Below are 27,481 nucleotides of genomic sequence, written 5' to 3'. Positions count from 1 at the left end.
TTCTAAATTTCTCTGTCCTGAGCTTTTTTTTTTTTGACGACACGTATGGGCCAGAATTTCTCCCCTAAGCACAGCGTTAGCTGCCTTCCAATAAAGAATAGGGTCAGAAAGATGTGAATGTCCAGTATCTTTACTCTGTAAACCACACAGAACTGAGAGGTAGCTGCAGTATACAAGTGTTAAGTTTATGTTTATCATAGTTTATTTATATTATATGTTATGATGTTGATAGCCCATTTCTGGGAGATGAAGTCCCAAAACTTCGAGTCTTTGTATAGATGAAGCGGAAACTGCCATTAAATGTACCCGAATTGGAGGAATCCATCAGTAAAGGAGATCATAGCATGATCGGAGACATCAAAGGAACCAATCTCCACAGGCTCAATTTTAGAAAAGAGCCTCTTATTTCGGCCTTCAATAACTGACCTCACGACAACTCAATATGCTGTTATAAGTAATATATATTTTATTAACAATCAATAGCAGGTTACAAGAACAAATCCCTTCAGCATATAAAGCTGACAGATAATATACCTCAAGCGTCTGAGTATACCTGAATGTCTGTCTTCCCTAGGAATCAAAAGACTGCCCTTTTATACATTTCTGACAGTCTGAGACCACGTTGGTGCATATTACGTATTTGATTTTATTGGACATACACAGTTTGTCATAATGATCATCTTCCTTATTTCATTAATTGGACAATATTTTTACTTTCCTAAGTCATATTGCGTGCAATATCCCAGTGTTTTTCAACCGCTGTTCCGCGGCACACTAGTGTGCCGTGAGATGTTGCCTGGTGTGCCGTACGGTCAGGGCCGCCATCAGGGCAGTACCACCAGTCCTGCATTCAGGGGCCCGGAGCTGACAGGGGGCCCGGGCTCCCCCAGGGTCCTAGGCCACAGTCTAGGGAGAGGGGCGGTCCGCCCCACGTGGACAGGAGAGACCTGGACGGGGGACCCGCGGAGTTCAATACATCTCGAGCCGCGAGGCTCGTCTTCTGTTCCTGCCTGCCCTGCAGCTAACATAAATCCGATCGCAAGCGTTCCCCGATGTCAGCGCTGACGTCGGAGGGAGGGCTTAAGCAAATAGACGTTCGGCTATTTGTGCGCGGCAGGGCAGGCAGGAAGCAGAAGACAAGCCTCGCGGCTTGAGCTTCGTTTTGCTGAGAAAGTTGCAAAGATGGGCTGGGAGGCAAACACGGAACACAAAAGGGGGGAGGGAGTGCGTTTTGGACACAAGGCATGAACTTGGGAGAGAGGAAGGGAGGGAAAGAGATGCTGAGGTGGGGGAGGGAATGGGTTTTTGGACACAGAAGGCATGGACTTGGGAGAGAGGAAGGGAGGGAAAGAGATGCTGAGGTGGGGGAGGGAATGTATTTTTGGACACAGAAGAAATGGACTTGGGAGAGAGGAAGGGAGGGAAAGAGATGCTGAGGTGGGGGAGGGAATGAGTGTTTAGACACAGAAGGCATGGACTTTGGAGAGAGGGAAAGAGATGGTTGTGTACACGGGGAATAGAAGAAAGGAGAATTTTTGGTCATAGGGAGGGAGTGAGGTACAGATAGTGGCATACCAGGGTGGGGGGGGTGGTCTGCCCCACCCCGGGTTTACGTCCCAAGGGGGTGCACAGCTGGCCACCCTCCAGTGTTGTCCCTAGGCCGGCAAACTGCGGCTCTTTAGCCACTTGAGTGCCACCGCCGCCATCGGGAACAGGCCGGCGCCAAGTTCTTCCTGCTTTTCCCTGTGGGGCCAGCCAACTCTCGCCACTCGCGTCAATTCTGACGTCGGAGAGGACGTTCTGGGCCAGCCAATTCCTGCCTGGCTGGCCTAGAACGTCCTCTCCGACGTTAGAATTGACGACGGGTGGCGAGAGTTGGTCGGCCCCGCGGGGAAGAGAAGCAGGGAGAACTTGGCGCCGGCCTGTTCCCGATGGCGGCGGTGGCACTCAAGTGAATTACTTTATATATAGTCAATATAGGCACAGAGTTAAATTTTTTAACATTTTCTAATGGTGGTGTGCCTCGTGATTTTTTTCATGAAACAAGTGTGCCTTTGCCCAAAAAAGGTTGAAAAACACTGCAATATCCTCTGTTTACCAAAAGATTCTATTTCCTGACAAATGCCTTTCTAATATCATAAGAACATAAGAACATAAGCAGTGCCTCCGCCGGGTCAGACCATAGGTCCATCCTGCCCAGCAGTCCGCTCCCGCGGCGGCCCAAACAGGTCACGACCTGTCCAAATCACCAAAAGGGGCCCCCATGCCACCTTGGTTTCCTATTGAGTCCTATCTTCCCATCAAAGTCCTAGCCCTCCGGTCTTGCACATGCACGACCTGGTCGGGTTTCTATACTTATTTTCTGGTTAGCTTTCTCAGTATCCCACGATCCCTTTATCCCTCAGGAATCCGTCCAGTCTCTGTTTGAATCCCTGTACCGTACTCTGCCCAATCACGTCCTCCGGTAGCGCATTCCAAGTGTCCACGACCCTTTGGGTGAAAAAAAACTTCCTTGCATTCGTTTTGAACCTATCTCCCTTCAGTTTCTCCGAATGCCCCCTCGTACCTGTTGTCCCCTTCAGCCTGAAGAATCTGTCCCTATCCACCCTCTCTATGCCCCTCATGATCTTGAAGGTCTCTATCATATCACCCCTGAGCCTCCTTTTTTCCAGAGAGAAGAGCCCCAGCCTATCCAACCTCTCGGCATATGGGCAGTGTTCCAGCCCTCTTACCAGTTTTGTTGCTCTCCTTTGGACTCTCTCGAGTACCGCCATGTCCTTCTTGAGGTACGGCGACCAATATTGAACACAATATTCCAGATGCGGACGCACCATTGCTCGATACAGTGGCATGATGACTTCCCTCGTCCTGGTTGTTATGCCCCTTTTTATGATGCCCAGCATCCTGTTGGCTTTTTTTGAGGCCGCTGCGCACTGTGCAGATGGCTTCAGTGATGCATCCACCAGCACTCCCAAGTCTCTCTCAAGACCGCTTTCTCCCAACAATGCCCCCCCCAATTTGTAGTTGAACAACGGGTTCTTTTTCCCTATATGCATGACCTTGCATTTTTCCACGTTAAAGCGCATTTGCCATTTGTTCGCCCAGTCTTCCAGCTTGTCTAGGTCCCTTTGCAGGTCCTCACACTCCTCCCTGGAGCTAACTCTGCCGCACAGTTTGGTATCGTCTGCAAATTTTATAACCTCGCACTTTGCCTCCTTTTCCAGGTCATTGATAAATATGTTGAAGAGTAACGGCCCCAGCACCGATCCCTGCGGCACACCGCTCGTGACTCCCCGCCAGTCAGAATATTGGCCCTTTACTCCGACCCTCTGCAGTCTACCCGACAACCAGTGCTCTATCCATCGGTGCACATCCCCTCCCACCCCGTGGTTCCACAGCTTCCTAAGCAGCCTTTCATGTGGCACCTTGTCGAAAGCCTTTTGAAAATCGAGGTAAATGATGTCGATGGGTTCCCCATTGTCCACCCGACTGCTTATTCCCTCAAAGAAGTACAGAAGGTTCGTTAAGCATGACCTTCCCTTACAGAATCCGTGCTGGCTTGTTCTCAGTAGGCCATTTCTCTCAATGTGCTCGCAAATGCCGTCCTTTATCATAGCTTCCACCATCTTCCCTATAATTGAAGTCAGGCTCACCGGCCTGTAGTTCCCGGGGTCACCCCTCGATCCCTTTTTGAAGATAGGTGTGACATTCGCCAATTTCCAGTCCTCTGGTACCTCTCCAGTTTTCAAGGATAGGTTACAAACATGCTGTATTGTGCCCGCTATTTCTTGTCTTAGCTCCTTCAGAACCCTCGGGTGGATCCCGTCCGGACCCGGTGATTTGCCGCATTTTAACCTGTCTATCTGTTTGAGGACATCCTCCTTACTTACCTCTATGTGCTCCAATTTTTCAGCCTGTTCCCCACTCATGAGCTCCTCTGAGTCCGGTATATTAGATGTGTCTTCTCTCGTGAAAACCGACGAGAAGAACGTGTTCAGCCTCTCAGCTACCTCTTTATCCTCTTTAATCACTCCCCTCCTATCCCCATCGTCCAACGGCCCCACCTCCTCTCTTGCTGGTCGTTTCCCCTTTACGTAACTGAAGAATGCCTTGAAGTTTTTCGCCTCCTTGGCCAGCCCCTCTTCGTATTTCCCTTTTGCTTTTCTAACCTCTCGGTGGCATTCTTTTTGGCATTTCCTGTGCGCCTGGTGATTTTCCTCCGTTGGATCCTTTTTCCATCTCCGGAAGGATACTTTTTTGTCGTTTATTGCCCTCTTTACTTCTGCTGAGATCCAAATCGGGTCCTTTGACCGCTTGTTCTTGCAGCCTTTCCTGAAACTGGGGACGTACATTTTTTGTGCTTCCTGCAGGGTGTCCCTGAATAGGGTCCAGGCGCTTTCCACAGTCTCCATCCTAAAGATGTTTCTGAGCTTCCTCCCCACCATTTCCCTCATAGCAACATAGTTCCCCTTCTTGAAGTTGAGCGCAGTTGTTGCGGTCCTCCTTACTATGGGTGTCCCCCTTTCTAAAGTGAATCTGATCGCATTGTGGTCACTGTTGCCTAGTGGTCCTCCCACTTCTACCCCTCTTGCAGGCCCTCCTAATCCGTTCAGGATGAGGTCAAGAGTAGCACTCCCCCGCGTCGGTTCCCTGATCAGTTGCTCCATAAAGCAGTCCCTCACAGCTTCTACAAATCCTGTTTCCCTAGTGCAGTTGGAGTGACCCGTACTCCAGTCTATCCCCGGGTAGTTGAAGTCCCCCATCACTGTTACACTTCCAGTCCTGCACTCCTGTCTCAGTTCAGCTTCCAAGTCGTGTCCGACTCCTTCCGGCGCACCAGGTGGGCGATAATACAGCCCCAGTTTTATGTCTGCACCCTTGTTTCCCGGCAGTTTGACCCATAGCGATTCCAGCCCCTCTGCCTTCGTTGCCATATCCATCCCGACCGAGTAGATAGAGTCTTTTATATATAGTGCTATGCCTCCCCCCTTCTTGTGGGTCCTGTCTCTCCTCAAGTTCCTCAATTTTTCTGAGCAACGTCAGCCCCTTCCTTGTTTGTCCAGTAATCAATTACATATTCTTTAATTAAGATATGTGGTAATTCCTCTCTGTGCTGGTAATTTTATTCTCACAAAATATACTTCTCTTTTTGCAGATGTTTTGCTGACTTCTGTATGAAGGATGGGTTCCGCTTGGCTTTGTGAGAACAGTAATGTTTCAAAAGTACTTTTCAGGCCTGTAAAAAGTATTACCATTTTCCTATTATTCTGGGGAATTCAGGGGGTCTTAAAATCTTCATTTGTATGCACCTGTACAGACCTTTCTCTTCCCCCTCCTTCCTCAATACCAATCAATAATCTATTCCAGACAAGGATGAATGGACCCTCCAAGATGTGTAAAATCCTTTTCACCAGGATGTAAAGTTCTCCAGATATCAAGAACATCTAACATCCAGTACAGAACTTAGCAGTGAAACCCCTCTGTTGGAGCAAGTTTGATCATGGGGCAATGGATGAGATTTTTCAATAGAGGGATCATGAGTGGTATTAAAATCACCGCCCATAAGTATAGGAATATCATGGTGATGGGCCAATATGGAGATAAATGTAGTAAAAAATTTTGGTTATATGTATTGGGGGCATAGATATTACACAAGAGCAGCAATTGTCGATTCAGGACCATTTTAGCCACAATATAACAACTCCCAGGATCAACCCATTATTAATGATCAGAAAAGAAATAAAAACTATACTCTTCAAGAAATGCCTGAAACAGTCTTATCACAAAGACCTTCCTTCCTCCCACCTTCTTCCTGCCGCACAGAAACTACCTGATCTACTCTTTATCTTCTCTAGAAATGACCAATGATCTTTCATTGTAACCCACCGTTTATAACTCTTTTGTAATCCGCCTTGAACCGCAAGGTAATGGCGGAATAGAAATCTCTAATGTAATGTAAAAGGGAATCCCCTTGCGAATTAGAATCAAAACTCCCGCTTTACCCTACAGAGCAGGTCTCATTTTGCAATCCCTTTCAGGCATCATTTATACAACAAGCACCATGGTTTTGAAACAAAATATAAACAAGCCATGTGCAAGCATGTGAAACAAAAAAGATCAGTGCAACTGCTGCGATCAGTACCCCAGTCTAATCAGACCACTTAACGGGGTCACCCATATATACCCAATCCAAATATGTCCAACAGAGTAGATATGCAAGCAACCGGGAGGTCCCTCGGTGACAGATCCTCCAAAGGCATAAGAAATCAGACGACTGGCAATAAAACTAAACATGCCTGCAAACTCCTTGCTGTTCGTTCACCTTATAACTACCTTATCTTTTGTAGTAGACATTTCGGAGGCAGTGTCTTTGTTGTCTGTGGTTTCCTGAAACCCCAGGTTAGTCTGTTTACTATCCTTTGCTGGGGCACTGGTTGTGCACTGTAAGATTCGATCTCCTATTAATCGTTTCTGTATACAGTGGTTACTACTATCCAGAGAACTGTGCTTGGGATTTTAATTAAACAGTCCGTTCAGACCCATGGACTGTCTATTTTTCTCATGAATTTCATTAATTGTTATATAAACAAATACAGATGCCTCCGTCAGACCTTCTAAATACACACGGTGATAATCAGGCCGAAGGCCTCCAAAAGCCACAGACGATACAGTTATTCAGAATAGTGAAGACATAGAAGGACTGCAAAGACCTGCAACGTGACATAAACACGCTTGAGAAATGGGCTGTGACATGGCAAACGAGGTTTAATGTGCAAGGTGATGCATGTCGGTAACAAGAATCTTATACACAAATACAGGATGTCTGGTGCAATACTCAGAGAGACCCCCCCCAGGAAAGAGACTTGGGAGTACTGGTCGACAAGTTGATGAAGCCATCCATGCAATATGCAGCGGCAGCAAAAACAGAATGCTAGGAATGATTAAGAAGGGGATCACGAACAGATCAGAAAAGGTTATCATGCTGCTGTACCGGGCCATGGTATGCCCCCACCTGGAATACTGCGTCCAGCACTGGTTGCCATACTTAAAGAAGGACACGGTACTACTCGAAAGAGTCCATAGAAGAGCGACTAAAAGGGTTAAGGGGCTGAAGGAGTTGCTGTACAGTGAGAGATTTGAGAAACTGGGCCTCTTCTCCCTTGAAAAGAGGAGACTTAGAGGGGACATGATTGAGATAATGAAGGGACTAGACTTAGTAGATAAAAACAGGTTGTTCACCCTCTCCAAGGTAGGGAGAACAAGAAGGCACTCTCTAAAGTTGAAAGGGGATAGTTCTTCACCAGAGTGGTGAAGAACTGGAACGCTCTTCCGGAGGCTGTTATAGGGGAAAACACCCTCCAGGGATTCAAGACAAAGTATGCAGGTAAGGCTAGACTCAGCCAGGGCACTGGTCTTTGACCTAGGGGCCACCACCGCAGAAGTGGACTGCTGGGCATGATGGACCACTGGTCTGACCCAGCAGCGGTAATTCTTATGTTCCTTCTGGGGTGTGCCGCTATACTCATGGAAGAAATAAAGAATTAAGCCAAAACCAAATGAAAAAAAGGCAAATACAGATGCCTCCGTCAGTCCTTCTAAATACACACATTGATAACCAGGCCGAAGGCCTCCAAAAGCCATACTCCTTCTGGGGTGTGCCGCTATACTCATGGAAGAAATAAAGAATGAAGCCATAACCAAATGAAAAAAAAGACAGGTAATTTAAACAAGGTTAGTGGAAAACCATCCATCCAGTCCATAAGGGCCAAATATGGGATACAACTTAGTGAAGGATAACTGAGGTTGCTGCATTGTCAGTCTAGCATCCTATTCAGCCACATAGAAGGAACAGGCCATTATGGAAAGTCAACAAATATCAGTGCTGCAGTTCCTGCACCAAGAGTCTCTGTGCAAATATAAAACCTCCGAGGACTTTGCATTAAAAAAAAGAAAGAGTCTTGCTGTCATGGTGAACCCGGAGATGTGCCGGGTATAAAAGTGCAAATTGCAGTTTCTTTTGATGCAATATAGAGCAAGCTGTGGTGAATTCTTTCCGCTTGTCTAGGAACACTGCAGAATAATCCTGAAAACATAAAACTTTGGAGTTCTCGTACATCAACGTTCCAGAGATCCACATGGCTCTCAAAATAGCCTGCTTATGGGCTGAGTTGAGAAGTTCAAATATGATCATTCTAGCTCTCAAGCCAGGCATACCTATCAGGCCTAAATGGTGGGCTCTCTCAATTTGCAGTAGTTGAAGATTTAGTGAGCGCGATAGCCAAGATTCCAGAAAGGACTGAAGTGCACCATTTTGACAGTTTCTGGTAGGCCAACTAGGCAAAGATTACCACGACATGGGCGGTTCTCCAAGTCATCTATCTTTGCCTCAAGATCTGCGATTTTGGTCTGGAGATGATGATGGTCTTCCTCCCGTTTCTATACCTGGTCCTCTAGGGTTGGCAGACATTGTTGGTAAGTTGTGAATTCTCCATGCAGGGTCTCCAGACAAGTGTCCACCGTGTCTAATTTATCTATAATTGGTTGCAGCTTGGTGGTAAGCGAGCCTTCCAATATTATTTTGACCTCACTGACTAGCTCAGCTATCCACGCTGAACTAACTGAAAGCGGCTGGGAGGAATCCTTATCCGCCATCTTGAGCTCCCAAGCACGGGTCTGATCTCTCTCTCGGCACAACAATTTGGAAGTCATGAGGCTCAATAAGCCAGTCACAAAGTCGTGCACAAGTTCCAGACGTGGTATTCAAGAAGATATCAAAAAATGAAATGCTGGTTGTGGGGGGAAATAAACAGAAAGGAGGCGCGGGAGCACACCTCACCGACATCTGCTCAGCGGCTTGACATCATGTGACCCCTCCCCCAGACTCAGGAGTAATCTAAAAAAAATTGTTTTTTCCCTGAAAGGGTGGTAGATGTGTGAATAGCCTCCTAGTGGAAGAGGTAGAGATTAGAACTGTATCTGAATTCAAGAAAACTTCAGACAATCATAGCGGATCTCTAAAAGGAGAGGAAAAGATTTTAGGGCTTTGACGAGGGGGGCTTAATAGAAAATGATGGCAGATAAACCATATGGCTTATGTTTCTAACAAGGCAGTGCAAAGTACTTGTCACTGGGCTGGGTTGACCCTTGCAGTCCCTTAATGTATAAGATCATTACTTTAAATAATATTTAATAATGTTAGTACCATCAGGCCAGTACTGGGCAGACTTGTATGGTCTGTGTCTGTATATGGCCGTTTGGTGGAGGATGGGCTGGGAGGGCTTCAATGGCTGGGAGGGTGTAGATGGGCTGGAGTAAGTCTTAACAGAGATTTTGGCAGTTGGAACCCAAGCACAGTACCAAGTAAAGCTTTGGATTCTTGCCCAGAAATAGCTAAGAAGAAAAAATTAAAAAATTTAAATTGAATCAGGTTGGGCAGACTGGATGGATCATTCGGGTCTTTATCAGCCGTCATCTACTATGTTACTATGTAATATTCTATACCTGTGAATCAAAAAAGGCACATAAAGAAATACTTTACTTTAAAATACTGAACTTTAAAACTTGGTTTCTCACAAAAGAGGATTTGCATACAGGTCTTGGCCAGTAGTCAATCTTTTATCATATAGCCTCATTGTGAAGCAGACATGTTGCGAGGGAAGATAATTATATTATATTCTTTATGGGCCTAATTAAAGCTATTTAGTTAAGATAACGTGCCCACTCACCATATCCATCCATGACAGGCTTGAGATCCTTGTAGGTAGTAATAACGCTGGTGATCTCCTGAACTGTTAGGTCTCTGTATTTGTACTAATAAATGAGAGAGAGAGAGGATTTTAAAAATGGTTAACACAAACTGTAGACCTTTCTGCCTTCTAACAACTGCAAAATTGGAGCAGAAGAGGCGGACTACCGTAATAGCTAGAGTAGCAAGTTGAGAAATAGAGAAGCCAGGGTTCAAATCCCAATGCTATTCTTTCTGATCTTAGGCAAGTCATGTACTGCTTCATTCTATGGGATAGTACTTAAATTTACCATTAATTGGGCTTGTAAATTTATAGAATACTACCTATACATACATAAGTGGTAGCTGAGCAATCGGTGCTTTTCAATAAATGATGCACCCAACTTGCTCAGCATCTAAATGTAAAGAGAAACATGGGTAAGCCTAATATTTAGTTGTGTAACTTATAGAATTCAAAAGTTAATGCACTGAAATACCACATTTCGATGCACCCACTTAGGCTAGTGTTCTATAATGGAATCTTGGGGCCCAGGTTCCATTAATGCTCAGTGCATGACATCCAGATGCCTAAACTGTGGCACCCAGTTATAGAATTGCCCCTTTATCCTCCATTGCCTCAGTACAATCTTAGATTTGAAACCCTCCCGCTCAGGAAATACCTACTTTACCTGATTGTAAGCTGTCTTGAGCTATAGCTGAAAAGGTTTTAAAAACCATTTTATTTATTTGGATTTAGCTAACTGCCTCTCACTTCCAAATCTGATGAATTTCAGTCTCTTATGTGTTTGTGTGCAGCACTGTGTATGACTGGTAGCTCTAGAGCAGGGGTGTCCAATGTCGGTCCTCGAGGGCCGCAATCCAGTCGGGTTTTCAGGATTTCCCCAATGAATATGCATGAGATCTATTAGCATACAATGAAAGCAGCGCATGCAAATAGACCTCATGTATATTCATTGGGGAAATCCTGAAAATCCGACTGGACTGCGGCCCTCGAGGACCGACATTGGACACCCCTGCTCTAGAGACATGGTAAGTATTAGTAGCAGTAGTGGTACATTTGTATATTGGTCACTCTGTGTGGCACACTCCAAAAACAATATTTGTGCTGCATTATCTAGAGATTTAGAGGGAAATTCTATAAAAGGCACCTAACTTCATTAGTACAGTACTCCCCCACAAATTCGCGATTTGGAGTTCATAGCTTCAGTCATTCGCGGCGGATTTTTCTTCCAACATGATCTAGTAGTAGAAGCCAGAAAGGGCTAAAAACAGCCAAATTGTTCGACTAGACTTACTTCGGCCGGTATTCCCATTCAACTCTCACAGCAAGAGAAGCCTTAAAGCCCTGCTGGAAGAGCTCAATCGTTTTCTCCCTGCAGGAAATGGTCAATGCGTGCAAGCCACATCAGAGGCTGTGACTGAAACAACTCCACACCTCTGCCTGTGTTCTGGCAGCTCAGGCTCCCTGAAACGAGCGAGGTGTTCTCGTGGTTTAGGGTAGACAACATCACCAAACTCCTACCGAGAGGCCCTGCCAGTCAGTGAATATTTCTGAATGACATTGCTGGAAATTAATACAGTACTCCCCCGCGAGTTCGTGATATTTTTGACCACATCCATTATTTGCAGATTTTCACAATTCGCGGGGACTACAGGTATGTAACCCCCCCCAAGAATTTTTTTTTTTTTGGGGGGGTACTGTATATTGAAAAAATAAAAATTAATTGGGTGATAGGCGCATATCTTCTTAGGCACGATTCTATATAAGATAGATGCCTAACGACGCCTAACTCCAAAGTAGACATATTTAGGGGCAGAAAAGGACTTAGGCACTATTAGGTGCAATTCTCTAAAGTACTTAGGCGCATATAATGTAGGCTTTTAAAACCCTGCCTACATTGTAGGCACCCATTACAGAATCATACCCAAGCGTGATTGACATTAAATAGGAGCCTAACTTTCTTTAGGCGCCTATCTTTTTAGGCACCTAATTACAGAATCTGTCCCAAAATTGTATTTCTTTTCTGAAGTCCACCAAAAATTGTACCCTAACAATTTGACTAAAACACAATTAAAAGCCATTCTTCATGGTACAGTTTGCCAACTGAGAAAGTCGTCCTGCATATTTTCCAGTGCCTCCTTGCCTGTTGACATAGGCCATGGCTGTTGCATTGTCCGAGAAGACGCTGACTGCCTTGCCTTGCAGACACTTCTCCAGTGTCTGAAGCACTGATTTAATGGTTCAGAGTTCTAGTTGATTTATGGACCACGTTTGCTGAGCTAGTGTCCAATAACCCTGAACTGGCATGATATAGTGGTAGGAAGGCCTGAGGGTTCCATAACTGTTGATTTTAAGTAAAATTGAGGAGTTTTGAGGGGGAAAAACTACAGATGGCAGTAGAGCTCCCACTGAAGTAGAGGATCACAGAAAAAATCTGAGCAACTTGCTTGCAGTAAAAAAACCTGAGGGGGCAAGAGCAGCTCCCTGGAAAGGTGGTGGAGTTCAAAAGATAATTGACAGTACTCTGCAAGCAACTTACAGGTTCAGATGCAAAACCCTAGCACTCAGGACCACTAGAAACTGCTGTATACAAGAAAAACATGAATTGCATTGTTAATAGAAGCATCCATGACAAATGACTATTCTGTATAAAGTATGAAGAGAGAAGATTCTCAAATATTTAGAGATATAACAGAGACCAAGGGAATCTAGCAGAATGATGCAAACATAATCCCAATCATAATAGGCACTACTGGTCTGATTAAAAAGAACTCTGAAATATCCATACATATGCCATCAATGTACAGAATTCTAAGTGGCTTACAAACTAGTACAGGAAAAAAACATTAAAACACTTTGCCTCTACATATTACCTCCAAAGAACTCCAGAAAAAAGCTCTCTGGCACAAAATAAATATTAAAATTGTTGTTAGCAATAAATGTGAAACTCTGAGATTATTCCCAAAATACCGAGTTTCATTCCTTCTAGAGTATGTGCAAAACAATAAATCATGAAAACAGTTGCCTCTTTTTTTTTTTATAAGGATATACAAAATACAACACTGCTTATTGGTAAGGCGTTTAACTTTCAAAATCTGTTAGAGAACCACTTTGAATGCCATGTGTTTTGTCATGACAGTGGACTTAAAAAAATTATCTTCAACTTTTGTTGACATTCATGGCTGAATATCTTATTAGGCTAACCAATTATTTGCTTTCAGGAGTTAAACTCTCTTGATCACGTTACAGCTAAATATTTGAAAGGCACAACAGAAAAATCTCTTACTTAGGGCTCTTTTTACAAAGCTGCAGTAGCACTGCTGCCCTGGTAAACGCACCAGAACTCATTCAATTCCTATGAGCTTTGATGCATTTACATTGACAGCAGCTACAGCGGCTTTGTAAAAGAGGCCCTTAGCTAAGGGAGGGATATACAAGGCAGCTGTCAACCCCTTCTCCCTTCCAACTGTGAATATCATGGCGCTTCCATCCCTGACGCCAAGGACCAGGGCTTTTTTTTTCAGGGGGTACCGATTACTGGCCCCTCCCCCCGGTCCACAAGTATTAATGAAAGAGCACAGGCTCTAAACCAGGGGTGTCGAAGTCAGTCCTCGAGGGCCGCAATCCAGTCGGGTTTTCAAGATTTCCCCAATGAATATGCATGAGATCTATGTGCATGCACTGCTTTCAATGCATATTCATTGGGGAAATTCTGAAAACCCGACTGGATTCCGGCCCTCGAGGACCGACTTTGACACCTGTGCTCTAAACAAACACCAATTCTACATTTCACAGGTTTTGTAGCCGGTTGCTCTGAAAAGTTAATTGTTCACTAAATCCTTTGGAAACTAAACCATTCTAGATTACATTCTACATTGTTGTGTCGAGCACCTTTTGGTTGAAGACCCGGTCTACAGAATTAAGTTTTAGTTTAGTTACAAAAGGCTGGGCCATTGTAGGGCAGGTCTCTTGATCACCTCACCCCTCAAGGAAGGTCTGTATAAGCGCAGCGACACTGTCAATTTACTTACCGCCTCATATTTAGAGCCTGCGCTGTCGCTGTATTTACAGGAATAGCATTTGACAGACTACCAAGGCTTGATCTAATAGGGCTCTGTGCATGTGATTTTGTTGTCCTGATCACTAGTAAAATTAGGACCTTTGCAGTGATATTACTGACCGATCCCAAGCCTTTGGAGCCATTGGCATTATTGATCCCATTTGTTTAGGTGCAAAGCATGCATAGTGGCATGACCTGCGTTGTCTCTTGAAGAACTGAATCCTTTTCTCAAATAAGGTAGGGCAGTGACAAGTGGTGTGTCTGCAGCAAAAGTATAACCAGCTAAAGGACCTTTTCTAATGCAGTACAGGACTCATTTTTACTTTCTTGTTGACTTGTAAATGTTTTCTTGTGCTTTTTTAAAATAAATTCATTTTGTAAAAAAAAATGAACCGAGAAGGACGGTCTGCAAATGAATCCCTTTGAAGAACGCGATGCTGCTCAAGTGCCAGGTGAAGTGATAGCTAGCAATTTAGCACCCCTTCTTACCTTGGATAATAATTTCTTGAGCTGACCTTCGGACACTGCCATGCTGACCACTTCTTCAGGCTCTGGCCCGGAGTAGTCCCCAAGTTCTCACCAACCACCCAACGAGGCGAAATGAAACCAGTCGCCAGTACCTTCTCCCAACACTTCTTCCTCTTCCGCTGTTAATACTGACAACGGCATACGTCACTTCCGACGGCGGGGCGCCCGATCGCGTCAGAACCCAAGCTGCCGCTGCTCTCCCCAAGAGCACCGCGTGAAACGCCTTTTCTGGTCGGGTTGGGAGGGTTACGGGAGCCGAGAGGTCAATTGACTGAGCCTCTCCCCGGTCCCAAAACGCGAGAGACAGCGTGGAAAATGACGGCATCAGAACAGTAAGCACTTGCACATAGCTGGCTGCCCTTTTTCATGTAACCACTGCACAGTCAGATTTTTTTCCCCTTTTAATATGAGGAGGGAGTAATAGACCTCCTAACTCCCTTCACCTTGGGGCATCCCCAACCCTATATGTCTGTCCAGGTTAGATTGTAAGCTCTTCTGAGCAGGGTCTGACTGTAAATATCACAATGTACAGCACTGTGTACACCTTTCAGCGCTATATAATAAGTGGTAGTAGACCTGTCCTGCAAATACACAGTTCTATATTCACTGCTTAGGGATCTAGTCCTGACTTAAAGGCAATGCGAAATCGGAGAACTGCTAACAAGTCTCTAAAAAAGTGTATATAAGAAAAGAAAATGATAGAATACCCAGGAGCCAACTTTTCAAACTGATCAGGGAGAGGCTAAATCCAATGGACATTATCCGGCCCTGGACAAAAGTCAAGGAGTTTGCTCAAGCACCCACAGAACTGGCTCCTATGGTAGAATGGAACTGTAACTACCCAACAAATCTGAGCATCTTAAGGTTTCGTCAAGCCTTTGTAAATTCAGCTGGACAAGATCACTTTTACAAAGGGGGATTGAGATTTGTATATTGCCTTTTTGTAGTTTTACAACCACATTCAAAATGGTTTACTGTATATACTTGAATTTAAATCAATCCAAATATAAAGGAAGAAAAAAGGATGCCTCTATAAACTGAGATTAGAAAGTTGGGTGATCCTGGTGAGCTAGTCTACAAAAACTTGACAAATATCCACCTTTTTTTCTGGGCAAGCAGCATAAAATCTGTTTTATTTGTTTGGGATCGCCCAATAATTGTGACCTGGATTGGCCACTGCTGAAAACAGAGCTTGATAGACCTTCAGTTTGTCGCAGTATGGCAATTAATTAAGAGAATAGGCAACAAGATCTGATGTCCCTTTCCATGTGTACTAAGCGTAAGAAAAACAGACCTGAATTCTATATTTACAAACACTTCCTCTTTGTCCTTCTACTCTCAAGCAAATTCCTTTTCATTATAAACCATTCTGGCACTTACAGACATGAAACTAGAAATGAAATATTACCCTCCCCCAGCCAGCATCATGCTTACCGTTGGTACAGAAGAAACTTGCTGCTGAACATCTGCATGCCTATCCTCCATACAGGTTCCCCCCCTCACACCAATGAACATCCGTGCCGCTATCCCCCGTGCACCCGATTGATGGCACGGCTGTCCTCCATTCAACTCCCAATAACCACTAGGGCTTTAATCTTAGGACATTCTCCCCCCCCCCCCCTGCTAAATACATGCCCCATGAACTTTGAAGCAAGAACTGGCGGCAGCCATTCAGGGAGCAGCTCGGGGCCAGGCAGAAGTGCAAAAAGCTTCCTCCTGCCCACTACACTACTGGACTGCGAGAACTCAGGCAGTCATTAAGGGAGGGAGGGGCTCAGTGCAGAGCAGAAGCACGGAAAGCTCGTTCCTGCTCGTTAAACCGCTTGACCACCAGGAATTCAAAAAGCCGAAAAAGGTACGCAGGGGAAGGCGGGAGGGAGGTAAAAAAAATTGTTAGAGTCAGCCGGGACAGGAGATGGGAGGGATCCTCTCCTGTCCCGGCTAACAACTGGACCATATGGCAGGCTCAGTGGAGGCCTGTAGAACATCAGAGAGGGAGGGCAGGGTGATGGGACAGGGTGCAGAGCCAGGCAGGGAGGGAGAGGGCTGGGTACAGAGCCAGGAAGGGGAGTGGCAGGGCACAGATCCTGGCAGGGCCTCCCCCCAATAAAATCTTATATTTGAGTCAACCTTTGTTCCTGCTTTTTTGGAGGAAAAAGGGTACCTTGTCTTATACTTGGATCGACTTATATTCAAGTATATATGGTACTACTATTTATATATAGAATTGCTTTAGGGGATAAGGATTCAAAGAGGGCATATTCCAGGCATGATTTGGGTGATCCAAAAATTATATATGTATTTTGTGCAAGATTAGAACTACATGTATATGTATTTTTTTTTTAAACATTTCCTCACCTCCTTTTGCATTTCCTTGGAAATACACACAAGTGACAGCAAAATGCTCATTTCATTCAAAGTTTGAAAAGGGTCATTGGTAAGGCAACAGTGTTTGGCCCTCTAGAAATGTTTATCATTGTTAGCAGCTTGGCTCTATAATTGGCTACTCTTTTACGTATAGTTTGCTCAAAAACAGCTCTTATATGTTGTAAGTCAAGTTGTTCATGTTCAGTCCTTAAGGGCCACAGACGAGCAAGATTTTCAGGATATCTCTAATAAATATACATGAGAGAGATTTACATACCTCCATTGTATGCAGATTTCTCTTATCCATATTCATTAGGGATATCTTGAAAATCTGGCCTGATTATGGTCGTCAGAGACTGAACTTGGATAAGGCTGGTGTAAGCAATAAAAACTGGCACGTACATATGTATATATAAATATACCAGCACTTGCATGGAAAAGCTGACGAGTGGTGCTGCTTATTTTGTAAACATGCAACTTTATAGAATGGCTGTTCCTTCTGTGCATATAGGGAAATGTGCATTTCACAACCCTCTATATAGTATTTTACTGCAAATTATGAATGTCCCATTTCGGACCTAGACATCCTTTGTAGAATGGAACTTGTATTATTTAATGTGCATTAAATTGCGTTAACGTAGATAAGCAAATGAGGCCCTGTATTTGTTGCTGTGAGTAAATGAATAGGGCTTTGACTTACAAGTAAGCATTCTCTGCAGACAGTAAAGGAACCTGTACTATCAAATTTTTGGGAAAAAAAATTACACCAGTCACTACAAAGAACAAATCTAACCTTTATTATAGTAAGCCATGCTGATTTAGTGTGATCTTCCAGCTGCACTGTACTTTGGAGCCGGAACGGCATTTGTTTCATTTGTTCAATGCGGTTTGTATATACCTTATCCACCACGGACCCCTGAGGAAGGTGTTGTCCTAATCACGGACCGTGTTGGGTCCCTTGGTTGGTAATAAGGTGGTATATTCACCATACTGCATTAATAAACAGTGCCTACATCTTGCACATGGTCTGCAGTTTTTGTTTTTACATTAATATATACCATTTTAAATGTCAAAATAAGTATAAATTGCAAAAATATATTTTTTTCCATTGTTTGTGATTAGCTGATGCATTAAAAATAAAAAAGTTTTTTTTTTGTCTTGCATCACCAGGATGCAGAGCTCCAAATGGAAGCTAACAGTTGAATCTGAATAGCCTACCTTCTATCTAATCTACTGCAATGTTATGTAATAAGATATTCCACTCACAACTAATGGACATGCTTCCCAGAAATTAGACTTCAACTATGTTTGTGCACACCTTCCCACAAGACCCTTCATGTCCTTCTGGAACATCCTGAATATGGATAAGACACCAAACACAAAAGTTACTAGGGGGATGCACTCTTTTCTTTGGCTCTTAGTCTATAAAACTGCCTAGAACCTTACATATGGTTAATATCCTATCATTGTAAGTCAATTGGATTGCAAATGCTTAATTTCGATTTATCATACTATGCAAACAAATTCTTGAGAACTTCTACCATTGTTGAATGTATTGTGTCTGTCCCGTCATCTAGAGATTACATATCAAAACATTTGTGCTAAAGTTTTAGAACACTGAACTTAATTCATTTATACCATGTCTGGATTAATACATGATTGTAAAATGAACCAAAAATAATAAAAGAACCAATCCCACTACAACAGTGGTCTCAAACTCAAACCCTTTGCAGGGCCACATTTTGGATTTGTAGGTACTTGGAGGGCCTCAAAAAAATAGTTAATGTTTTATTAAAGAAATGACAGTTTTGCATGAGGTAAAACTCTTTATAGTTTATATAAGAACATAAGCCGTGCCTCTGCTGGGTCAGATCTGGAGGTCCATCATGCCCAGCAGTCCGCTCACGCGGCGGCCCATCAGGTCCAGGACCTGTATACTAGTCCTTTATCCTTTTGGTTAAGTCTTAATAATAATATTGTAATTTATAGCTAAAGAAACATATGATCAAGAAACTGTTTTATTTTACTTTTGTGATTATGATAAACATACCGAGGGCCTCAAAATAGGCCCTGGCGGGCCACAAATTTGAGACCACTGTACTACAACTATATGCCTGTTCATGGACATTTTTCAATTAATCATCAGTAAGCATGTAACCCTAGGGTGGTGGGGAAGGGGCCAGTATTAGTAAATGTTATTGCAGCTCATCTCAAACATTTATGAAGACTCTCAATCATCTGTATACATAAATTTAGTGACAGCTTTTGGCACCTGTTCTAAGGGCATAGTGAGGCATTTAATACACACTCACAGGCTGACTGCATAATTTTCTTTAGGTTGTGACCTTGGCTATTTCTGTGCAACCCTTACAACCCCCTCCTTCCTCCTCTCAAAAGGGGAAAGTGAATGGGACTTGTATACTGCCTTTTTGTGGTTACACATTCAAAGCGGTTTACATATATACAGGTACCGTTCTAGGATTTAAGGGTAAGTTAGATGTACATCTCCTTATGAGTGGCATGAAGTGACATGGGTAAGGGTAAGCTAGATGCACTTCTCTTTACGAAAAGCTTAGAGTGATATGGGGGACCAAAACTATGCTAGGGTACACCTGGCGGGGCCTCCGCGTGTGTGGATCACCGGACTTGATGGACTTAGGGTCTGTTCCGGAGATGGCGCTTCTTATGTTCTTACTTATTTTGTACCTGGGACAATGGAGGAGTAAGTGACTTGCCCAGGGACACAAGGAGCAGCACTGGAATTCAATCCCACAGCCTCTTGAGTATATCTCTTCCCCTGAGGAAAAATAGCAGCTTGATAACTGTAGCCCCTGTTCTGAGATAATGGGTTATTTCAAGTTCAAATATAGTGCACAGTGATAAGATAAATATACAACTTACACGTGTGCAAATCTGCTAGTGTCTTAGTTGAACAAGACTGGGAGGAAAAAAGCATAAGATTGCTTGTTCCAAAGAAGGAATCTCTCTTTGGCTAACCTAATTCCAAAAGGGTGCCTCCTATTTTGTGTAGGAAAAGACTTTTCCAAATCAGCTTCAATAAGTATAGTAGCATGGTAAAATGTTTTTAAAGTTTCAGCTGTTGCTGTAGGCCACGGATCGTTGCTGCACTGTTCTGAAGTTTTTCAGCATCTGTCTCTTGGCCTGGTGCTGTTCCGATTATTTCAATTACTCCACTGCTCCCAAGTACACAGGGCATGCTTAGAAACACATCACTGCAGGTTCCCTACAATATGGAAAGCAAAACAAGAAAATCACACCAAATGATTCTGTGTTCAATTTGGATCTCTACAGGAAAGGAAGGGATAGTAAATGGTACGGATGGGCAGACTAGATAGGGCAATATGGTTTTTATCCACCTTCATTTTTCTATGTAACTCTTGAATGGACTGCAAGTTCTTGAACCATATTCTCAAGATATGGCCCATTGGCAGAACTCTGCACTACCATACGGTTACATAGAAACATGTTGGCAGATAAAGGCCAAATACCCAATCCAGTCTGCCCATCCGCAGCATCCACTATCTCCTCCTTTCCTTAAGAGATCCCACATGCATGTCCCATGCTTTCTTGAATTAAGACACAGTTGTTATCTCCACCACTTCTACTGGGAGATTATTCCATGCATTTACCACCCTTTCTGTAAAATACTATTTCCTTAGATTACTCCTGAGCCCATCACCTCTTAACTTCATTCTATGCCCTCTCACTCGAGTTCCTTTCAATTGAAAAAGATTTGCCTCATGCATATTTATCTCCCCTCTCCCGCCTTTCTCCCAAAGTACACATATTGAGTCTTTAAGTCTGTCCCCATATGACTTATGAAGCAGACCATCAACCATTTTAGTAGCCTTCCTGTGGACCATCCTGTTTATATCTTTTTGAAAATGTGGTCTCCAGAATTGCACACAATATTCTAAACGAGGTTTCACCAAATAGTGCCCCAAATACATTATTCATATTTGGCCGAATAGTGATTTAAATTTAAATACGAATAATCCAGGGCTCTACTTTGCTAAATCTTACTGAAATAAACAATCTGGGATTTCACATTGCTTCTTTTACTATTTGTTATGGTGAAGCTCAATGCTCATTATTCGTGTTCAGTTTTCAAATAATATTATTCATTATTCATATTTGGTCAAGTTGGCAATGATGTGGAGGTGGCATTCACAAACTTTTCAAAAAGGAAAGTCATAGTCTTCCTGCAACAGTGACTTAACAATAGGATTCTGGAGAGTTGGTGAATAGCTCCCAGCCGAGGACATCCTAAGTAAATTGGGAAAGGAGGTAAAAAGAGAAAAATCCCCAGGCAGTTGAGAATGAAGACTCACGATGCCAGATCCTTTATCTAGTACCAAAACTGAGCTGGAAGTCCAACGAAGCAGGAGAAAATCCATAGGTCAATAATAAATAAGTGTTACATACTTAGATACATTTTTGAAAAACAAAAGAAGATTACAAGTCCAGGACAGCATTATTTTGTGAATTTGTTCGGTAAATTGAAGTGTTTCCAGTTAATTAAGTGTTCTTTCAGGGTACAACTTGGTGTTTTTAAGTCCACAGGTGCTATTGCTGGGTATTTTTCCCCAATGGAATTAAAATAGGTATGTTTGTGTCATATAGGAATCATCAATAAAGAAAAGGCTCAAAAGTGAAAGAGGCTATTAGACAAAAAGAACATCCTTTAAAGAATGGAAACAGGATCCGAATGAAGAAAAGAAGAAGCAATGCAAACACTGCCAAGATTAAAGAATACTATTAATTATTTCTATAGTGCTACCAGATGCACGCAGCGCTGCACAGTCACAAAGAGTAAGAAAACAATCCCTGCTCGAAGGAGCTTACAATCTAAACAGCCAAGACAGACAAACAGGATGTCATGGAACAGTTAAGGGAAATGGTTAATCAGCTGGCTGGGTTGGAGGGCAGAGGAGAAGGGTTAAGGATTGAAAGCTATATCAAAAAGGTGGATTTTCAGTATGCTTTTAAACAAGAGATGGAAAGGGGCTTAGCAGACAAACTCAGGTAATAAAGGGCAGCTAGATGAAAGGAACGAAGTCTGGAACTGGCAGTGGAGGAGAAGGGAAAAGCTAAGAGCGACTAATCTGAGGAACAGAGATTATGAAGAGAAACTTGCCAGAGGCAAAAACTCAGTAACAACTTTTTCAGGTACATCAGAACAGAAAACTTGTGAGGGAATCTGTGGGACCATTTGATTGTCAAGAAGCAAAAGAGGCACTCAGGGAGGATAAGGCCATAGCGGAGAGACTGAATTAATTCTTTGCTTCGTTCTTTACAGAAATACTGGCAAGAGATTACTTGAACTAAAAATTATTTTTAAGGGTGACGATGCGGAGGAGCTGAAAGAAATCTCAGTGACCCTGGAAGATGTACTGAGCCAAATTGACAAGATAAAGAGTGAAAAGTCACCTGGCCCGGATGGTATACATCCCAGGGTACTGAAAGAACTCAAATATGTGCAATCTTTCACTAAAATTGTCCATAGTACCTGAAGATTGAAGGATGAGCAATGTTACACTAATTTTTAAAAAGGGTTCCATTGGTAAACCTGACAGGGAAAAAATGTGAAAACTATTATAAAAAATAAAATTATGGAAGACAAGGACAAACATATTTAATGGGACAGAATTAGCATGGGTTCAGCCAAGGGGAGTCTTGCCTCACTAATTTGCTTCATTTATTTGAAGGCATAAATAAATCTGTGAATAAAGGTGAGCTGGTTGATAATGTACGTATATCTTAGATTTTCAGAAAGCTTTTGACAAAATTCCTTATAAGAGATTTCCTGTTGTGAATTAAGAATTGGTTATTGGACAGAAAAAAAAAGGATAGGGTTAAATGGCCATTTCTTTCAATAGAGAAAGGTACCATATATACTTGAATATAAGTCGACCCGAGTATAAGTTGAGGTACCAAAAAGGAGGAAAAAAGGCTGACTTGAATATAAGACTGGGGGGAGGCTTAATATTCTTGTGCCCTGCCCCCCCTCCCCTGCCAGGTTCTATACTCAGCCCCTCTCCCTCTCTGCCCTGCCAGGCTCTCCACCCAGCCCCCCTCTCTCCCAATGTCCTGCAGGCCTCCACTGGGCCTGCCGTATGGCCTGAGAACAGGAGGGATCCCTCCTGTCCCAACTGACTGCCAATTCTTTTTACCTCCCTCCTGCCTCCCCCCATGTATCTTTTACATGCTCCTGCCCCACGCTGAGCCCCCTCCCTGAATGGCCGTCTTGAGTTCTCGTGGCCCAGTGGGGTACCGGGCAAGAACGAGCTTTCCTCACTCCTGCCTGGGCTGAGCCGCTTGCTGAATGGCTGCTGCAAGAATTCAGCACAGCCATTCAGCGAGCGGCTCAGCATCAGGCAGGAGCAAGGAAAGCTCGCTCATGCCCGGTACACCGCTGGACCACCAGGGATCCAAAAAGGTACACGGGGGCAGGTGAGAGGGAGGTAAAAAAATTGGCAGAGTCAGCTGGGACAGGAGACGGGAAGGATCTCTCCTGTCCTGGCCCACCAGGTCATACGGAAATCTGGCAGAGGCCTGCAACAGATCCAGGAGGGGGGCGGGTGGGTGAAGGGCTTCCCTCCCCTGGCGGTACCTGGATTGGCCATTGTTAGAAACATGAAACTGGGCTAGATGGACCACTGGTCTGATCTTATGTTCTTAACTGAGTGGAGGATGCAAAACAAGCCAGGGGAAAGGTAAAAAAGGACTAGAATAAGTGTTTTTCTGGTGTTTCCAGTAAACTCCTATCTGAACTTTTTTTTTTTTTTTTTTTGCATCAGGGTATTTCTATCAGCATTTATTATTTAAAATCTAAGATCATGAGTCCTAATTTAACATAGAGATACCATGCAGATTTATTTATTTAATTTGCTTTATATCCTGTTCTCCCAAACGAACTCAGAACGGGTTGCAGGTTTGACATAATTTTAATATAATACAGTGTATTCATCCTAATAGGATATTCAGTGGATCTAGTTTGACTTACATTTAGTGTACATTTCCCATTTATGCAGCCATACGGTATTAGGCAAGGTGATTAGGTGAAGAAGTAAGTTTTTATTGCTTTCCTAAAGGTTAGGGACCCTTCAAGGGATCTGATCTGTAGGGGCAGTTGATTCCAGTAGCTTGGTATGAAATGGGAGTGGGATAGTCATCTGACGTTCTGGAGTTGGAGGGCACGACCTGGGCGTATTTGGAAACATATTTCCTTTTGGGAGCGGAGCGGTCTGTTCAGGATGTATGGGGAAAGCTTAGCTAACATGTAGCTGGGCACCATGTTGTGCAAGGACTTATTATTTCTTTAGCACTGAAAGGCTTATGCAGCGCGGTACATTTTAACAGTCCCTGCTCAGAAGAGCTTACAATCTAATTTAGACAGGACATTTCAGGGTTGGGGAGATAATGGTAGAGGAAATGATGCAGTGGGTCTAGGTATCTGACAGCAGTGAATGGGAGTTAAGAGTTGAAAGCAGTTTCCAAAAAGTGGGCTTTTAGCTTGGATTTGAATACTGCTAGGGATGGAGCATGACGTATTGATTCAGGCAGCCTGTTCCAGGCATACGGTGCCACAAGAAAGAAGGGACGGAGTCTGGAGTTGGCAGTGGAAGAGAAGGGTACAGATAAGAGGGGCTTGCCCGATGAACAAAGATCATGGGGGGGAAGCATAGGGGGAGATAAGTGAGGAGAGATATTGGGGGGGCTTCAGAGTGAAGGCACTTGTAAGTCAGCAAGAGGAGTTTAAACTGTATTTGGAAATGGATGGGGAGCCAATGAAGTGCCTTGAGGAGAGGGGTAATGTGAGAATAGCAGCTCTCACGGAATACGAGTCATGCAGCAGAATTTTGAACAGATTGAAGAGGTGAGAGACAGGTGCAGGGGAGGCCCGAGAAAAGTACGTTGCAGTAGTCTAAGCGCAAGGTGATGAGAGTGTGGACAAGGGTTTTAGTAGTGTGTTCAGAGAGAAGAGGACAGATTTTGGTAATATTATAGAGGAGGAAACGACAGGATTTGGCGATTTGTTGGAGCAGGAGAGGAGTCAAAGATCACCCCAAGGTTGCGAGCCGACGAGACAAGGAGGAGGATAGTGTTATCTACAAAAATAGAGAATGGCGAGAGGGTGGAGGTGAGTTTAGGTGGAAAGATAAGGAGTTCAGTTTTAGCCATATTCAATTTGAGATGGCGGTGAGACATCCAGGCGCCAATGTCGAACAGGCAGGCCGAAATTCGGGCCTGAACTCCAGTAGACATATCCCGGTGTGGAGAGGTAGATCTGGGAGTCATCAGCATAGAGGTGATATTGAAAACCATGAGAGGAGATCAGTGTACCAAGAGAGCGGGAATATATGGAAAAGAGGAGAGGGTCCAGGACAGAGCCTTGGGGTACGCAAATAGACGGCAGGATGGCAGCGGAGGAGGAGGATCCACCGTAAATACGCTGAAGGTACGATGAGAAAGATAGGAAGAAAACCAGGAGAGAGCAGAACCCTGGAATCCCAGCGAGGACAAAATGTAGAGGAGGTGGTGATCAAGTGTCGAAGGCAGCAGCAGACAGATTGAAAAGAAAGAAGACAGAGTAGAATCCATTGGATTTGGCCAAGAACATGTCATTAGAGACTAGCATCAAGCCCTTAAAGACGCAGCATTTGGCAATGAGTAACCAGTGGATGAAGCATGAACTATCCTTACTCCATTCTTAACAGCAGCTCATCACAGAGTATCAAAAGGAAGATCACCACTTTGAAGGATCCAAACAATATATGTCAATGATTACCTTAGTCAGGGTGGAGACAGAATGAATTTTTCTTTTATTTGTCACTATGCTGTCAATCAGGTCGGCCACAGATAGAGCCACAGACCAAGACTTTTGACTTTTTCCCTTCAGTATTTCCAAAGCTCTGCAAACAAGACAAAAGAGAAACAGGAGGATTTTTAAATAACATTTTCACCAAAATTCATTTTAGTTCCAGTGGTGAATAAGAGTAAAAATACCTATATCGTAACATTATATTGATAATCTGGGAATATGTGTTAAAAAAGGAAGAAAATATGGGAAAGGATTTTCGTAATAGGTTTTTTCTCATTGCACTTTGATTCATTGTAACTCTGCTCAGTTTTACTGAAAGATGGCTTTGGATTGTATTGTATTTGTTGCTAAATCTGTGATGACAATAAAGATAATTTAATAAAAAAGAAAAAAAAATCCCAATACCCAGCAAAGACAAAAAAGGACATTAGAAAGGCATTGCTATCCTTATGATTAATTAGAAATTGTTCTAAATATATAAAAAAGAGGCTTGTTAACAAAAAGAAATTTCCTACTACTATATGAACCAATTTATACATATACAATTTAATCTAGAAAACAAGATGATATGAAGTTGAATTTGGAGGGTACGATGTCTCTCATGTTAAGACTTGGGCAAAAATGCTGTCTATAGCAGGTGCCAAGCTTTGGAATGCGCTGCCTGGTATTCTGGAATTTTGTGATAGGAGACTGAATTTTAAGAAAATGTTGAAAACACAATTATTTGTTAATGCCTTCGTGTGCTGATGCTATTTGCTGCTGAAGCCTTACCATCCTGTAAATGTTTTGAAAAAAGGTTTTAATAATGATACTGTTAGTTAATGTTTTATTGTGTTTGTTCTGTCGAAACATGTTTTAGTATTTTTATGATGTATGCATGTAATTTTGTAAATCGCATAGTTTTTATGCGGTATATAAATTTTTAAATAAATAAATAAAATAAATAAGATTTCAGTTTAGCAGAGACCATCAAGGCTAAGTATGAACTACCATAGAGAAGGTCACTGGTTCAATCTCCGAGTCCACGTTCTACTCCTTGAGTAAGACACTATTCGGTGCCTCTGGAGGAGAGAAGGAATCATGCTCAACACTTGAGAGACAGGAGCTAGATTCAGGAAACACGCACTGACACCTTTCTAGAACACTGAAATCCTGGCAGGAGAAGGTGGAAACTGCCAAGCTCAGCTGCTAGCACTAGATAAATAAATAAAGCAAGTGGAATTGCTGGGTTTTACGCAATATGATATAAAGATGAATTGTTTGAAAGCATTACCCTTGCCAGACCACTGGGAAAGCACTATCTAAATAATGGCATTTGTCTTCTTGCTTTGTTGAACTCTTTTTTTTAGATTATAAACTGCTTAGATCTGTCTGGTACAGTAATTGCAGTATAGCAAATATGAAATAAACATACTCAGACTTGATGAGAACAAGTAATAACAAGTAGCAACAGCCTCTACTTACCATGCCCAAACAACATGATAAAACAACTACAGACTGTTCAGAACACAGCCATCAGACTCATCTACTGTCTCAGCAAAATTGACCACATCACCCCCGCCTATGTAGACTCTCACTGGCTTCCGATAAAAGCAAGAACTCAATTCAAGTTCTATTGCCCCGTTACCTAAACAACCGCCTATACCACTACCACTCACCCAGATCAAGGAGAACTCAAAACCTATTCTCCTTCCCCCTCACAATGGTACCCGACGTAAGAAACTATACGACAGCCTTCTAGCGACACAGGCAGCGAAAATTGATCCCACCATCACCAAACTGATGATCAAAACAACAGACATCAAAGTGTTTTGAAAAGAAATCAAAACATTTCTATTTAAAAAACACGTCCCCACTAACTAATCTCCTCCCCCTTCGCACAAGCTCACCCTCTAACACATTAGTCAACTCCTAGAACCTTACCTTCCAAAAATA

At 43.2% G+C, this 27,481-nt stretch overlaps 2 protein-coding genes across 3 annotated transcripts in view; both read right to left on the bottom strand.

The window, feature by feature from the left end:
• Nucleotides 1–14,475, bottom strand: part of TSG101 (tumor susceptibility 101) — a 67,421-nt gene extending 52,946 nt beyond the window's left edge. Inside the window, exons 1-2 of the mRNA XM_033927853.1 lie at nucleotides 14,296–14,475; nucleotides 9,726–9,810 (exon numbers count right to left, since the gene is read on the bottom strand). Coding sequence (XP_033783744.1) covers nucleotides 9,726–9,810; nucleotides 14,296–14,337 — 127 coding nt within the window. The 5' untranslated portion in view covers nucleotides 14,338–14,475. The remainder of the gene's footprint in view (nucleotides 1–9,725; nucleotides 9,811–14,295) is intronic.
• Nucleotides 14,476–19,314: 4,839 nt separating this feature from the next.
• UEVLD (UEV and lactate/malate dehyrogenase domains) overlaps nucleotides 19,315–27,481 on the bottom strand; it is a 57,655-nt gene continuing 49,488 nt past the window's right edge. Inside the window, exons 11-12 of one of the 2 annotated variants that reach the window (XM_033927851.1) lie at nucleotides 25,514–25,637; nucleotides 19,315–19,945 (exon numbers count right to left, since the gene is read on the bottom strand). In XM_033927851.1, the coding sequence (XP_033783742.1) occupies nucleotides 19,787–19,945; nucleotides 25,514–25,637 (283 nt within the window). In that variant the 3' untranslated portion in view covers nucleotides 19,315–19,786. The remainder of the gene's footprint in view (nucleotides 19,946–25,513; nucleotides 25,638–27,481) is intronic. The other variant, XM_033927852.1, reaches the window with a different exon arrangement.

The sequence above is a fragment of the Geotrypetes seraphini genome, chromosome 19 (assembly GCF_902459505.1).
Source record: "Geotrypetes seraphini chromosome 19, aGeoSer1.1, whole genome shotgun sequence".
Classification (NCBI taxonomy): Eukaryota; Metazoa; Chordata; class Amphibia; order Gymnophiona; family Dermophiidae; genus Geotrypetes; species Geotrypetes seraphini.
The sequence above is the reverse complement of the archived record's forward strand: the minus strand, read 5'-3'. Positions and strand labels throughout refer to the sequence as shown.